General features: G+C 36.1%; 1 protein-coding gene across 4 annotated transcripts in view; it reads left to right on the top strand.

The window, feature by feature from the left end:
- Nucleotides 1-15419, top strand: part of DCTN4 (dynactin subunit 4) — a 43259-nt gene that overhangs the window by 14972 nt on the left and 12868 nt on the right. For 2 of the 4 annotated variants that reach the window (XM_032250178.1, XM_032250180.1), the window contains 6 exons: nt 881-988; nt 2427-2447; nt 2848-2921; nt 3202-3314; nt 3612-3721; nt 11670-11743. In XM_032250178.1, the coding sequence (XP_032106069.1) occupies nt 881-988; nt 2427-2447; nt 2848-2921; nt 3202-3314; nt 3612-3721; nt 11670-11743 (500 nt within the window). The remainder of the gene's footprint in view (nt 1-880; nt 989-2426; nt 2448-2847; nt 2922-3201; nt 3315-3611; nt 3722-11669; nt 11744-15419) is intronic. The other 2 variants (XM_032250179.1, XM_032250181.1) reach the window with 1 other exon arrangement.

A 15419-nucleotide genomic window follows, 5' to 3' on the forward strand; every position in this document is an offset into this window, starting at 1 on the left:
TCTGGATTTTTAGGTTCTCCAATGAGGATGTGTGTTAGAGTTAGACTTTCCCCCTCTCACACTTGGGGCACTCACCATTTTTCCACAGTCTCACAGATTTTGCAGTGGCAGGCCACTTCTTTCAAAGGGTCTGTGAACTTTTTCAGTTTTCCTAGCATGTTCCAGCAGTAGTTCTTGTAGTAACAGTTTATAGTGTGAGTCTCTGCATGTTGTTCTGTTTGAGGGAAAGCTGTAAGTTAGTCCAACTTCCTATCTGCCATTTTTTTCACCACCTCATCCTCTTGAGTAGCTGGGACTATAGGCGTACGCCACCATGCCCAGCTAACTTTTGCATTTTTTATAGAGACAAGGGCTCACTCTGTTGCCCAGGCTGGTTTTGAACTCCAGGCCCCAAGCAGTCCACTCACCTCGGCCTCCCAAAGTGCTGGAATTAGAGGCATGAGCCACCGTGCCCAGCCTTGTTTGAACTTTTTATGATTAATATATATTGCTTTCATAATTGACATGTATTTTAAAAATTAAAAAGTGTGATGGAGTTGGGGAATAAAATACAGTATAAAATGTCATGTTCTTAGAAATGGTCCTGTGGCCATGAAGAAAAAAAAATAAGAGCAGTTGTGAGGGAAATAAGTAATGAAGTAAGAGAGCAAGACATTTCCAAGCCTTTTCATTGCCCATTTCTTCCTGTCCTTAAGCTTCAGTTTTCCACTTTGGTTTGGAAAACAGATCACATAGCAAAGAAAATTCTCTGAAGAAAAAGGGCAAACTTGCCCATCTTCATTTGTCTTCTCTGTTCATTATGTGTCTAGTCAGGGTAGTGATTAATTTGGTATGTTTTCTGTTAGCGTTTTTGTGTACTGAGTCTGTGATTTTTTTACAGATGAACAAATTGATTGAATATTACCAGCAGCTTGCTCAGAAAGAGAAGGTTGAGCGAGATCGCAAGAAACTGGCACGGCGTAGAAACTATATGCCTCTGGCTTTTTCGGTGAGAATTTGGCACTAAAAGGATTTGCAAGACCCGTAGGGCCTAAGAACAGTGATCATTTTAGAAAGTGGCCATTGTCCTAGATTTCTGAATGGTGGATAGCAGAGAGAGGGATTCTTCAAATTACAGATATTTAAGTCCAATAGTTATGCTTTTGCCTTATCATTGGTTCATTTGAGTTCTTTGTGTTTTAAGGACATTTGTGTTTCTGTCTCCATCACTCCCTTTTATCTTCTGATCATTTCCCCAGAAAAGCTGTCAATTTCGTAGGCACTCCAGAACTCTACGTACAGCTTTTGTATATTATAGAAAGTCTGAGGAGGGATGTGAGCAAATGGTAGATTTTAGTCATGTTACCCATGTAACCCACCTTTGACATCCTGGCAGTAGTGGTTTCTCAGCTGTAGTTATAATTTTTTTTTTAACATCCTTCACTGTTTCTCCAAGATGAAAAACACTGACTTTTTACATAGTGCATTTGTGTGGTTAAATAGTAATATATGCAAGTAGAATTTGTGATAAGAATTATTTATGAGAGTCGTTCTCTACCAGTTTATGTACTGCTAGTAAGAAACAAGAAATTAGGATTTGGAATTTTTGTTATTTCCCCCCAAGTTTTATTTGCTCTCATAGTACCGTTTGTTTTCTGTGTGCTTGCTTGGGGCCCAGCAGATTGACATTCAATAAATAACTTTTATTGAATGACAATGATGTGTCAAGCTCTGTGCTAAACACTTTACACTTATTACTTTATTTATTCCTCACAAAATCTTGTGAGGTATCATATCCCCATTTTACACTAGAGGAAATGAGACTTAGTTAAGCAAGTTGTCATACTACAGTCACATGAAAATTAGTTAAGTCGTTGAAACCCTAAGGGTTGGTAAAGTCTATATAAAAATATCTAGATTAAGCTGGGCATGGTGGCTCACACCTGTAATCCCAGCACTCTGGGAGGCTGAAGCAGAAGGATCACTTGAGGTCAGCAGTTCAAGACCAATCTGGCCAATGTGGTGAAACCCTGTCTCTACTAAAAATACAAAAAAAAATTTGCTGGGCATGGTGGCACATGCCTGTAATCCCAGTTACTTGAGAGGCTGAGGCATGAGAATCACTATGCTCAGGAGGTGGAGGCTGCAGTGAGCTGAGATCACACCACTGCACTCGAGCCTGGGTGATAGAGCAAGACTCTGTCTTAAAAAAAAAAAAAAAAAACTAGATTAGAATTTAAAAACGTTAACCTTTGCAAAGCATCGAATAGTCCAGTGGTACAGTCAGCATATGCAATAATATATGTTATATTTAGGTGTGGAATTTGAATTAAATGCATTATTCTTCCAATTTTCCCATATAACCTGCCTGCTATATGCATTTGCTTCTATCTTATGCTGCATTTTTTGTCTCTGTTGCAACCTGCTGCTATTTTGGGGCTCTACAGCAACATACTATTCATGTAGTGGTAAGTTCTCCTTTATGATTCTTGCCGACCCTGAAGAAGTTAGCAGGTGACCGCCGGTGTTCCAGGAAGACATCCATTGTGTATCTTAGACACTCCACATAGTTCTTGCCTGAGCCATAGCTTAGATATTTTTAGATTAATACCAGAAGTTCACATTTGGTTCATTTTTACTGTATTAATGTAGTTTTAATCTCTCTGTTTAGTGCTGTTATTATTAATAATAGAATAATGATGTGGGGCTACAAATTGCTTTCTTTAAAAGAAGCCTTTAAATTAACTTTTTTTTTTTTTTTGCTTATTTCCCTGAGCTTCTCATGCTGTCCTACCCAAAATTTTTTCTTTTGATAAATAGAATATGTAAATATGGACTTTCTAATAGGAATTTCTGAACTTTGTTTAGGACAAATATGGTCTTGGAACCAGGCTTCAGCGACCACGAGCTGGTGCATCCATCAGTACCCTTGCAGGACTTTCGTAAGTTTAGACATTAAATAACTTTGAGGAGAACAGCAGGTATCAAAATGAATGTCAAAGGAATGAGATTAAAACACACACACACACACACACACACACACACACACACACAGTTGGCAATGGAAAAGAAGATTCTTATACTTAGAAAAGACCTACACTGAACAGATAGTTTATGACAGAGGAATACTTCAATTATTGATATCATAACTGAGGATAATCAGATGGATCCTTGAGAAATGACTGCTTTTTTTTTTTTTTTTTTTTTTTTTAAATATTTTAGCCTTAAAGAAGGAGAGGATCAGAAAGAGATAAAGATTGAGCCAGCTCAGGCTGTAGATGAAGTGGAACCTCTACCTGAAGACTATTATACAAGACCAGTAAATTTAACAGAGGGTAATTTTCTACATTATTCTACTTTGTTTCTAGTCTGTGGCTAATTCTTTTTCTGTTATTTATATACCTTGTGATTTGAGATTTTTAATGGAATAGTTGTTAGTAATAAAATGCTATGTAGAAAATCAAACAGCTATAATAGATGTAATTGTTTGAAATCTAAAATGTCAGATTTCTTTTCATTTTTATGAACAACGCTCTTCATAAAGGCAGTATTGCTTCATGTAATTACTGCTACATAAAAGTCCAATATTAAAGTCACTGTAAACTACACCTAGTTTCTGCCTTTCTTTCTAGTAACCACCCTTCAGCAGCGTCTGTTACAGCCTGACTTCCAGCCAGTCTGTGCTTCACAGCTGTATCCTCGCCACAAACATCTTCTGATCAAACGGTCCCTGCGCTGCCGTGTAAGTATTCCATTCTGTAGAACTGCCATTTGTATAAGAAGAAAGCAGAATTAATGTGGCTGGTGTCTGACCATGGCAAAACCTTTGGAATGTAGTAACTACAGAAAATACTCGTAGAGAGCATACCAGTTGCCAGGCACTATTTTAAATACCTTCAATATAAACAACTCTTACAACTCTGTGAGGTAGGTACTTCTGTGAAACCTGTTTTACAGATGTAGAAAATGAAGTATCTGAAGGTTAAGTACATAGGGTTAATCCCTAAAAGAATACTGAAAGACCTAAAATGCAATAAAATGCAAAAAAAAAAAAAAAAAAAGAAAATTGAAAACAAAACCAAATGAATTCTAAATTGACTTCCAATAATTTAATTTTAATTATGTTTTCAATTGTATTATCAATGCATATAAATTTACACATTCTAAAAATCTGATATAACATGTCATATGTTTTTGTTAAGATGTAAAATTATAAAATTGTTAAGAATAAAATTAAAAAAAAAAAGAATACTGAAAGAGTGTATAACTTTTAGGCTAGTGTTCAGGCTCATGGAGGACCAATAAAAAATAATCAATTTAAAAGAAAGCAAGAAAAAAGAAAAATCAGTAAAATCCAGATTCTGGTAATGTACAGAACACGTGACAGTGTTTCTTCAGTAAATAAATTGTATAAACAAAATGGAAAAAAAAGCTTTTAGATCAGTACTATCCAACGGAACTTTCTATGGTGATCGAAGTGTTCTGTGTCTGTACAGTTCTGTATGTTAGCCACTAGGCACATGTAGTGGCCATTGAGCACATGACATGTGATGGTGCAGCTGAGGTAGCGAGTCTATCTTTAATTTCATTTAAATAACCACATGTTGCTAGTGGCTAAGGTTACTTAATCATTCTCTAGATTAGGAGATACTTAAAAGTTTACCAACCAAACACAATGTATAGATATTGTGTAGATTCTGAGTTCAAACAAAACAGAAAGAAAGGGCCCAGGGGAGGAGGGAAGAAGGGAAAGAGGAAAGAAGGAAAGAAAAATTTGTGAAATCTTTGGGAAAATTTGAACACTGGTAGGATTTTTGATGCTATTAAAGAACTATGCAGCAGGGCACAGTGATATGCACTTGTAGTCTCAGCTACCCTGGAGGCTGAGGCAGGAGAATCCTTGAGCCAGAGGAGTTTGAGACTGTAGTGTTTGATGATCGTGCCTGTGTATAGCCACTGTACTTTAGTCTAGGCAACGTAGTAAAACCCTGTCTCGTGGGGGGGGAAAAAAAAAAAAAAGATGTATTTTTCCGTTTTTTAGGAATATGATAGTACTGGGTTTTGGTTTTTTTATTTTAATGTGTTTATCTTTTGGATATACACAAAGAAATATTTATGAAGGAAATGACATGATGTTTGTTGCAAAATAATCAGGAATGAGGAGTAGTTAAAAGTATAAATGAAAGACTGGGCACGGTGGCTCACACCTGTAATCCCAGCACTTTGGGAGGCTGAGGCAGGTGGATCATGAGGTCAGTAGTTCGAGGCCACCCTGGCCAATATGGTGAAACCCCATCTCTACTAAAAATACAAAAAATTAGCAGGGCGTGGTGGCGCACACCTGTAGTCCCAGCCACTTGGGAGGCTGAGGCAGAAGAATCGCTTGAACCCGGGAGGTGGAGGTTGCAGTGAGCCAAGGTCACGCCACCACACTCCACCCCAGGCAACAGAGCGAGACTGTCTCAAAAAAACAAAGAAGAGCATAAATGAAACAAGATTTGCCATTGTTGCTAATTTTTTTTTTAATAGAGATGGAGTTTCACCATGTTGGCCAGGCTGGTTTCAAACTCCTTACCTCAGGTGATCTGTCCACCTCAGCCTCCCAAAGTGCTGGGATTACAGGCCTACCATGCCCAGCCCACTGTTGCTAATTTTTAATAACAAGTCGCTGATTCTTTTTGTTTGTTTAACCTGGGAGCATAGATTCAAGTCCTGCATTCCTAAGTTGATAATTGTTGAAGTTGGGTGATGAGTGCCTGGAGATTTATAACATCATTCTATATTTTTGTACATGTTAGAAAATTTCAATAATGTAAAACCTTTATAAAAAGAAAGAAAAAGAAGGGACAAAGGAACATAGAACTGGTGGTTCATATAGAAAGCCTGGGCTTGTGCCTATAATTGCAACACTTTAAGAGGCCAAGGCAGGAAGATCACTGGAGCCCACGAGCTTAAGATCAGACTAGGCAACATAGTGAGACCCTGTCTCTACCAAAAAAAAAGGCCAGTGTTGTGGTACACACCTGTAGTCCCAGCAACTCAGGAGACTGAGGCAGGAGAATCACTTGACCCCAGGAGATTAAGGCTGCTGAAAGCCATAATCACACTACTGCACTCCAGCCTGGGTGACAAAGCCAGAAGACCCTGTTTTCTTAAAAAAAAAAAAAAGAATGTGTGTAGTAAGATAGTAGATTAAAATATAGATGTATCAGTATTTACATTAAATACCAGTGAACTAAATGCTTCTATTAAAAGACAAACACTGTCAGTCTAAATAATAAAGCAGATTACAGTGAGCCATCTATATGCTTATTATAAGAGGCACAAACGTGAGAATTCAGAAAGGTTGAAAGTAGAGAGAGATGGGAAAGATATTGCACAAACACTAATTTTTTCAAAAGAGGGATAATTTGTTTAAAAAAAAGATTCAGTTTACAAAGAGGATACAACTGTCTAAAGTCATATGCACCAAATAATAAGACTCCAGATATGCTAACATTTGAGAAAATGACGTAAGTGGACAAATCATTTTGGGAAATTTTAACATACTTCTCTCAGTAACTGAGAGAACAAATAGTTGAAAATCAGTTAGAATATACAACAGTTGGACAATTTAATGAGCAAACTTGACCAAATGGACATTTATAGACCCTGTACCCATTATCTGCAGAATATATGCATTCTTTTCAACTATACATAGAACGCTTATAAAGGTTGACTGTATACTAGGTTATTATAAAGTAAGTCTGAACATTATTCAGAAGATGAAAATTTTTTTTGTCAGTTAAAAGGAAGTTTTTATTAACAAGAAAAGGTTTCCTTAATTCAAATTAATACTTTAATAATAATAAATAGGTTAAGATGCTCAATAGCACAAGGGTTCCTCTTTTGAATACCTTATTTCCATTTAGTCCTCTTAAATACATTTGCTTGTTGTGTGTTTATATTATAACAAGTAAAAGTTATGAATTACCAGTTGTTTTGGTAATTTAACTGTACTGGAAAATGAAAATTTATTAGATCAGAGTTTTAAAAATCAAAGGAAAAGGATTTGTTTAAAATCTTTTAATATTAGGACATTATACCTTTTTTTTAGAACAAATATAATTTACAGAAATTTTACAAGACAATTTTTTAATCAAATATTAATATTTAACAATGCTTTATTTAGCTGAAATGTTATTTCAGTTGGAAAAACTATATCCAGTTACAAAAAAAAAAAAATCAGAAATCTTATTGGATTTAATCTGCTTTAGAAGTGTCCTAAGAAAAGTCTTATTTTAAATATTTTAAGTAGAAAAATGGTAATTTAAAAATAGTTATACTATTTCGGTGGTTTACATACATATATTAAGTAGTCTCTTTCATAGGAAACATGACTAGAAGTTTATCACTTTAAGCACTGTAAAATTAAAGGCAAGAGCTAATCACCTTTTAGCAAAAATAGTCTATGCAACAGTTGCAAATATCAAAGCTATTATTTAGCGGTTGATAATTGTCTGGTACAAAATATAAACAAAGTACATCTACTGGATTGTTTTCAGCTTGCAGCTGACCTCGAATATCCCAAATAAGGATTTCCCGTAAATAAAAGCTGCAGTACAATTCACTTAGTGATTAGTTAGGCCAGTCCTCCCCGACCATTGTCCTTGTTCTTCTGCACCGCCCCCAACCCCTGCAGTGGCACCGTATTATTAAAAACATTAAGTACCTGGGTTTATGCTTCAGATCAAGACATCATTTGCATGATTTCAAATGATGTACAACTCTTCATGTAAAAAAGGATGTTTTGCGGTCACAATTACTTCAAAAAATAATTGTTTTCAAATAACCTGACATATCATACCTTAGCAATTGCAAAATCATGATTTGGACACATGGCAGTTTGTAAGGTAGACAAATGTGAATTGCTAAAAGATGTGAACAGCTGTTTTTCTGCTTATGTTTAGAGTGCTGCAAAACTTGCATAATAACTTTATTTTTTCAATTAACATAACCAGCCCACAGTACAGCCTATTAAATCACAAAGTACAAATCCAAGGAAGGTAATACCTTTGCTAAGTTGCAGAATTTTGACAAATCAATACAGTTCTCTTTAATAATGATGAAACCGTATTTTTGTGGGAGTCGTATATTACTTTAGTGATAATTTTCACTCCAAAAATATTTAAGTGCCAAATCATATTATTAAAAACATTATAATGGTTTTTAATGGTGGTTTATAACAGAGCAAGTTATTTTACACAAATTAATGTATTTTAAACTACACAATATCTCTTTTTAAGTGAGCTCCTTTGTGCAAGCTGTTAAGAGTATCCAGCAGCAGAGCAATGCATGTCTGGAGGAGGTGGCTGTGCTCAGTTGTGGAGTTGGTCCAAAGCTAGGGAGAGTTGCAGTGTGTTGAAAAGCTTTGAAATTCTATTTTAAGGAGATTGATTGTCAATGCCAGTTTCCAAGGACTTCTTTAAAAATTGTCGAATTTTCACGCAAATACTGGAACCCTCAAAATTAGACAATTATTTCAAACAACATGAATTCCAGATGATCCCTTATATTTAGAAGCCCTGTATCTCGTTGTTTTGATCAAAAGTCATGTAGCCTTGCACCAACTTATTTTTTTTTTATTCTACTTAAAATACAGGTTTTTTGGGAGGCTGGGGCAGGAGAATCGCTTGAACCCGCGAGGCGGAGGTTGCGGTGAGCTGAGATCGCTCCATTGCACTCCAGCCTGGGCAACAAGAGCGTAACTCCATCTCAAAAAAATAAATAAGAAAAATATACGTTTGTTTTAAAAAACAAAGTAAATACATGTCTGCTTGGAGAGACCTGGGGCACCCACCCAACATTGTCTACCAACTTTCATAATCGTTTCTTTGTACATGCTGCTGCTGCCATTGGAGTCCCTATGCCTTCTCTTGCTGAGATTGTCAGTTGGAAGATGAAATTATAAAAGTATATTATTCTATCACAATGCAGTTAAGTTAGAAATCAGTAATTTCTTTATAGCAAAACTTACAGGATACAACTAAGGCCATGCTTAGTTATACAGTATCAGAATATATATTAGAGAAGAAGAACTATTAAAAGATTAGTGATGTCAGCATCCATTTCAGGAAGTTAGAAAAAGAATAGCAAAGTACAAAGACAATAGGAGAGCAAGTATTAATAATTAAGAAACCAGTATAGAATACAAAAGAGCAACAAAATCAGAAGTTGATTTCTTTAAAAAGTTTAGTAATAGAAATAGTTATATAAATTAAATTGATATGAATTTATGTAAATATGGTTAGTTATATAATACACCATTAATATAGCAATATCTACCAAAAGTAAAGTTACCTTTTGTCTCATCAACTTTTAGGAGTCTACCTTACACCTCCACAAATACAAACCAAAATATGCAGAGATATGGTATATTCACACAATGAGTACTATAAATTTATTTAAAAGAATGTGCTAATAAGGGATACATTTTTAAATGCAAAAAGCAAAGTGCATGGTAGGTATGTAACTTTTTGTATAAAAAAGGAGGGAAAATACAAACGCACAGATAAAAATAGTGTGTCTATACATGTATGTATATATATGCAGATATAGGCCAATGCATATGAGAAAATTTGTTGTATACTAAGTATAGCATTTTAGATCATTGGGGAAAGAATAGGCTATTAAATTTTGCTAGGTCGAGTGATTATATGGAAAAAAATAAAATTGGGTTGCTCATACCCTACACAGAAGTTAATATCGGGAACATTGGAAATTTGAAGAGCAAAAGTTCTAAAAGGAAATACAGGAGAATACCTTCATGACTTCTGGGTAGGAGAATGTTTCATAAGTAAGACAAATAAGCACAAACTATGATGTAAAGTTACATATTTTACTTCATTAAAAGTAAAACTTGGCCTGGCACAGTGGCTCACACCTGTAATCCCAGCACTTTGGGAGGCTGAGACAGGCAAATCATGAGGTCAGGAGTTTGAGACCAGCCTGACCAACATGGTGATACCCTATCTCTTCTAAAAATGCAAAAATTAGTTGGACGTGGTGGCAAGCACCTGTAGTCTCAGCTACTCAGGAAGCTGAGGCAGGAGAATCGCTTGAACCTGGGAGGTGGAGGTTGCAGTGAGCTGAGATTGCACCACTGCACTCCAGCCTGGTGACAGAGCAAGACTCTGTCTCAAAAAAAAAAAAAAAAAAAAAAAAAGTAAAACTTGTACCCTCATGCCAAAGAAAATCCAGAAAGAAATAAAAAGATAAGCCACGACTGAGAAAAGTAGTTTACAAGGTACATTATTAACAATAGATTAATGTCTAGAGTGTGTAAAGAACTTCAGCAAATCAGCAAGGAAATAAAAATAACCAGTAGATCCTAACATGCAAGTTTTGGCAGAAGAAATCCCAATAGCCAATAAATATGAAAGAAATTCAAATTTATACACTAATCAGGGAAATGTACATTAAAACTGCAATGAGAAAATCAAAAATTTTTTTAATTTTAACTGCAATAGAATATCATGTCATAATCATCAGATTAGTCAGCTATATTATAGTATCCATTAAAATAGCAAATAAATACACCCTTTGATCTATTCTTAGAAATTGTCTTACAAATACTTAGACATTTGGGAAATGATTCATGTACAAGAACACTCATTGCTGCATTACTTACCATAGCAAAATGATGGAAACATCCTGAATGTCCATCAATTTCTGCCTTCTATAAGTTATAGAAGTTGTTACAGCGGGGCACAGAGGCTCCTCTATTGTACTGAAATGGAACTAATGACAAGCTAGATTAAATGAAAAAAGCAAAGGGCAAAAAAATAAATATAAAATGTTTCCTTTTGTGTTATTGTGAAAAAAGCAAGGTGATGTATGCTTGTACTTTTATGTGCATTAGGCTATCTGGGGAGAGGAATGGGACAGACAGATGACAGGTAATCTTTACGCTGGACACCTTTTTTGTACTGTTAAAACATATTTTAACCAGGTGTATGTAGTACATGTTTAAGAAAGCAGTAAGTAGTTGTTACTGGCTTGGTGCAGTGGCTCATGCCTGTAATCCCAGCAGTTTGGGAGGCCAAGGCAGGAGGACTGCTTGAGCCCAGGAGTTGGAGGCTGTAGTGAGCTTTGGTTGTGCCACTGCACTCCAGCCTGGGTAACAGAATGATATCCTATCTCAAAAAAAATAATTGTTACTCTGCTTTAAGCATAGGATCTGGAATTATACTACCTGGATTTAAATCCCAGCATCCATGTTTATTGGCACTATGAAGTTGCACAGGTGGCTTACCATTCCTGTATACAATTTTAATCATCTATAAAATGCCAACCTTAATATAATGCCTGTACCTACCTCATAAAGTTGATGTGATGTTTAAATCCATTTAAACCAGTGAGCAATTGCTCAGCACATACAGTAAGTACTCAGTATGTGTTAGTTATTTTTGTAGTTTTTAAGTAGCACAGAGTTATCATAATATTGGATAGTGTGGTTGTACATATCAGGAAGTACAGACATCTTGTGTAAACTTTGGTTGGTATACACTATTTCAAAAAAATATGGTCATATAGCAGAATAAAACCAAACAAAATTCTCATAAATGCTTTCCTTCTGAATTTAACAGCTCTATGGATTAGCAAAATGTGTTGTTGTCTTCTGATACATGTTATATTTGTTTTCGTTTTAGAAATGTGAACATAATTTGAGCAAGCCAGAATTTAACCCAACATCAATCAAATTCAAAATCCAGCTGGTTGCTGTGTGAGTATTTTGAGATTAGTGTTTTCGGTTATTGTTTTGAGTTATTTTGATTTATTCTTCTTCCCCAGTGTGAAGTATGTTTACTCCTGGCCTAAAAAAAATTAAAAAAAAAATCACATCAAAATAATCTTGACATTCTTTTCCTGTTTAGGTTTTGAATTCAGTTACATGCCATGAAGTTTAAGATAACTCTGTAGACATAGGTTCAGATGTGTTGGTGTCAGGGACACTGTGACCTAGTATGATCTGGGGCAACGAGGTATGTTATTTGGTGGAGAGTCTCTAGTCTTTCATTACAAATTATAAAGTATCTGAGTTTGGGAATAATCCTTCAAAAAATTAAAAAGTAATAATGTATAGCTGATTGAAGAGTATCCCTGTAACTGTTCATTTTTTACCTGTGTTATGATAACACTTCATTGACTGGGGTGAAAGTGATTAAGCTATTGTTAACTCTCTGGGATTTGTAAGTAGAAGAGAATTTTGTGTTTAAAAACTACTTATCAGGCTATCTGAATGGCCCTCATTAGAGACAAATACAGCCACTTAAAACTTACCCAGTGTTCATCTAATTAAATGTTAACTTATTGAAGAAAACTTCAAGCCAATATCCGTGATGAACATAGATGCAAAAATCTCCAATAAAATACTGGCAAACCAATTGCAACAGCATATCAAAAAGCTTATCCATCACGATCAAGTAGGCTTCATCCCAGGGATGTAAGGCTAGTTTAACATATGCAAGTCTATAAACGTAATCCACCACATAAACAGAACCAAAGACAAAAACCACATGATTATCTCAATAGATGCAGAGAAGGCCTTCAACAAAATTCAACAGTCTTTATGCTAAAAACTCTCAATAAACTAGGTATCGATGGAACATATCTCAAAATAATAAAAGCTATTTATGACAAACCCATAGCCAATATCATACTGAATGGGCAAAAACTGGAAGCATTCCCTTTGAAATCTGGCACTAGACAAGGATGCCCTTTCTCACCAGTCCTGTTCAATATAGTACTGGAAGTTCTAGCCAGAGCAATCGGGCAAGAAAAAGAAATAAAGGGTATTCAATTAGGAAAGGAGGAAGTCAAATTGTCTCTATTTGCAGATGACATGATTGTATATTTAGAAGATCCTGTCGTCTAAGCCCAAAATCTCCTTAAACTGACAAGCAACTTGAGCAAAGTCTCAGGATACAAAATCAGTGTGCAAAAGTCACAAGAATTCCTATATGCCAATAACAGACTTAAAGAGAGCCAAATCAAGAACAAACTGCCATTCACAGTTGCTACAAAGAGAATAAAATACCTAGGAATACAACTAACAAAGGATGTGAAGGATCTCTTTGAGGAGAACTACAAATCACTGCTCAACGAAATAAGAGAGAACACAAACAGATGGAGAAACATTCCATGCTCTTGGTTAGGAAGAACCAATATCATGAAAATGGCCATACTCCCCAAAGTAATTTACAGATTCAGTGCTATCCCCATCAGGCTACCAATGAACTTCTTCACAGAACTGGAAAAAACCACCTTAAACTTCATATGGAACCAAAAGAGAGCTTGCATAGCCAAGTCAGTTCTAAGCAAAAAGAACAAAACTGGAGGCGTCATGCTACCTGACTTCAAACTATACTACAAGGCTACAGTAATCAAAACAGCATGGTACTGGTACCAAATCAGAGATATAGACCAGTGGAACAGAACAGAGTCCTCAAAAGTAATGTCACACATCTACAACCATCTGATCTTTGACAAACCTGACAAAAACAAGCAATGGTGAAAAGATTCCCTGTTTAATAAATGGTGTTGGGAAAACTGGCTAGCCATGTGCCGAAAGCTGAAACTGAACTCCTTCCTTACACCTTACACTAAAATTAACTCCAGATGGATTAAAGACTTAAACATAAGACCTAACACCATAAAAACCTTAGAATAAAACCAAGGCAAAACCATTCAGGACATAGGCATAGGCAAGGACTTCATGACTAAAACACCAAAAGCATTGGCAACAAAAGCCAAAATAGACAAATGGGATCTAATTCAACTTCAGAGCTTCTGCACAGCAAAAGAAACCATCATTAGAGTGAACTGGCACTTAATGGGAAAAAATTTTTGCAATCTACCCATCTGACAAAGGACTCATATCCAAAATCTACAAAGAAATAAAACATTTACAAGAAAAAAACAAACCCATTCAAAAGTGGGCAAAGGATATGAACAGACACTTTTCAAAAGAAGACGTATATGAGGCCAACAAACATAGGAAAAAATGCTCATCATCACTGGTCATTAGAGAAATGCAGATCAAAACCACATTGAGATACCACTTCACGCCAGTTAGAATGGTGGTCATTAAAAAATCTGGAGACAACAAATGCTAGAGAGGATGTGGAGAAATAGGAACACTTTTACACTGTTGGTGGGAGTGTAAATTAGTTCAATCATTGTGAAAGACAGGGTGGCGATTCCTCAAGGACCTAGAAATAGAAATTCCATTTGACCCAGCAATCCCATTACTGGGTATATATCCAAAGGATTGTAAATCGTTCTCTTATAAGGACACATGCACACGAATGTTCATTGCAGCACCGTTTACAGTAGCAAAGACTTGGAACCAACCCAAATGCCCATCGTTGATAGACTGGACAGGGAAAATGTGGCACATATGCACCATGGAATACTATGCAGCCATAAAAAACGATGAGTTGGTGTCCTTTGTAGGGACATGGACGAACTTGGAAACCATCATTCTCAGCAAGCTGACACAAGAACAGAAAATCAGACACCACATGTTCTCACTCATAGGCGGGTGTTGAACAATGAGGACATATTGACACAGGGAGGGGAGCATCACACACTGAGGTCTGTTGTCGGGGACTAGGGGAGGGACAGTGGGGGGTAGGGAGTTGGGGAGGGATAACATGGGGAGAAATGCCAGATATAGGTGATGGGGATGGAGGCAGCAAACCACATTGCCATGTATGTACCTATGCAACAGTCCTGCATGTTCTTCACATGTACCCCAGAACCCAAAATACAATTATATATATATTTTTATATATATATATATGAAATTAAAGCCAGGAACAGTGGCTCACACCTGTAATCCCAGCACTTTGGAAGCCTGAGTCAGGAAGATCTCTTGAGCCCATGGGTTTAAGACCATCCTGGGCAACATAGTAAGATCCCATCTCTACAAAAAATTTTTTAAATTAGCCAGGTATGGTGGCATATACCTGTAGTTCTAGCTACTTGGGAGGCTGAGGTGAGTGGACCCCTTGAGCCCAGGAAGTCGAGGCTACAGTGAGCTATGGTTGTGCCACAGCACTCCAGCCTAGATAATGGAGCAGGACTCTCTCTAAGGAAAAAAAATTTAAAAAGACAAAATTAGCATCAAAGTCCTGAGACAATTAGTAAAGCAAGAAAGAATATTTGGCAGTTGTGATAAAGTTTAATATCCCAGGTATAGAGAATTCCAGATATTGAAAAGATAAAAATAGAAGGAGGCAGTAAAGTGGAATGTGGAACAAGGGATTTGAACAGGTAGCTTTTGGAAGAGGAATTTCAAATGGTCAGAAGATAGACTGTATATGGAAAGAAATTAAGACTTGATAGGAAAAGTTTTTTTTTTTTTTTTTTTTTTTTTTTTTTTTTTTTTTTTTTTT

This window comes from Sapajus apella, unplaced genomic scaffold (genome assembly GCF_009761245.1).
Source record: "Sapajus apella isolate SASKATOON/1434 unplaced genomic scaffold, GSC_monkey_1.0 scaffold71, whole genome shotgun sequence".
NCBI classification, from domain to species: domain Eukaryota; kingdom Metazoa; phylum Chordata; class Mammalia; order Primates; family Cebidae; genus Sapajus; species Sapajus apella.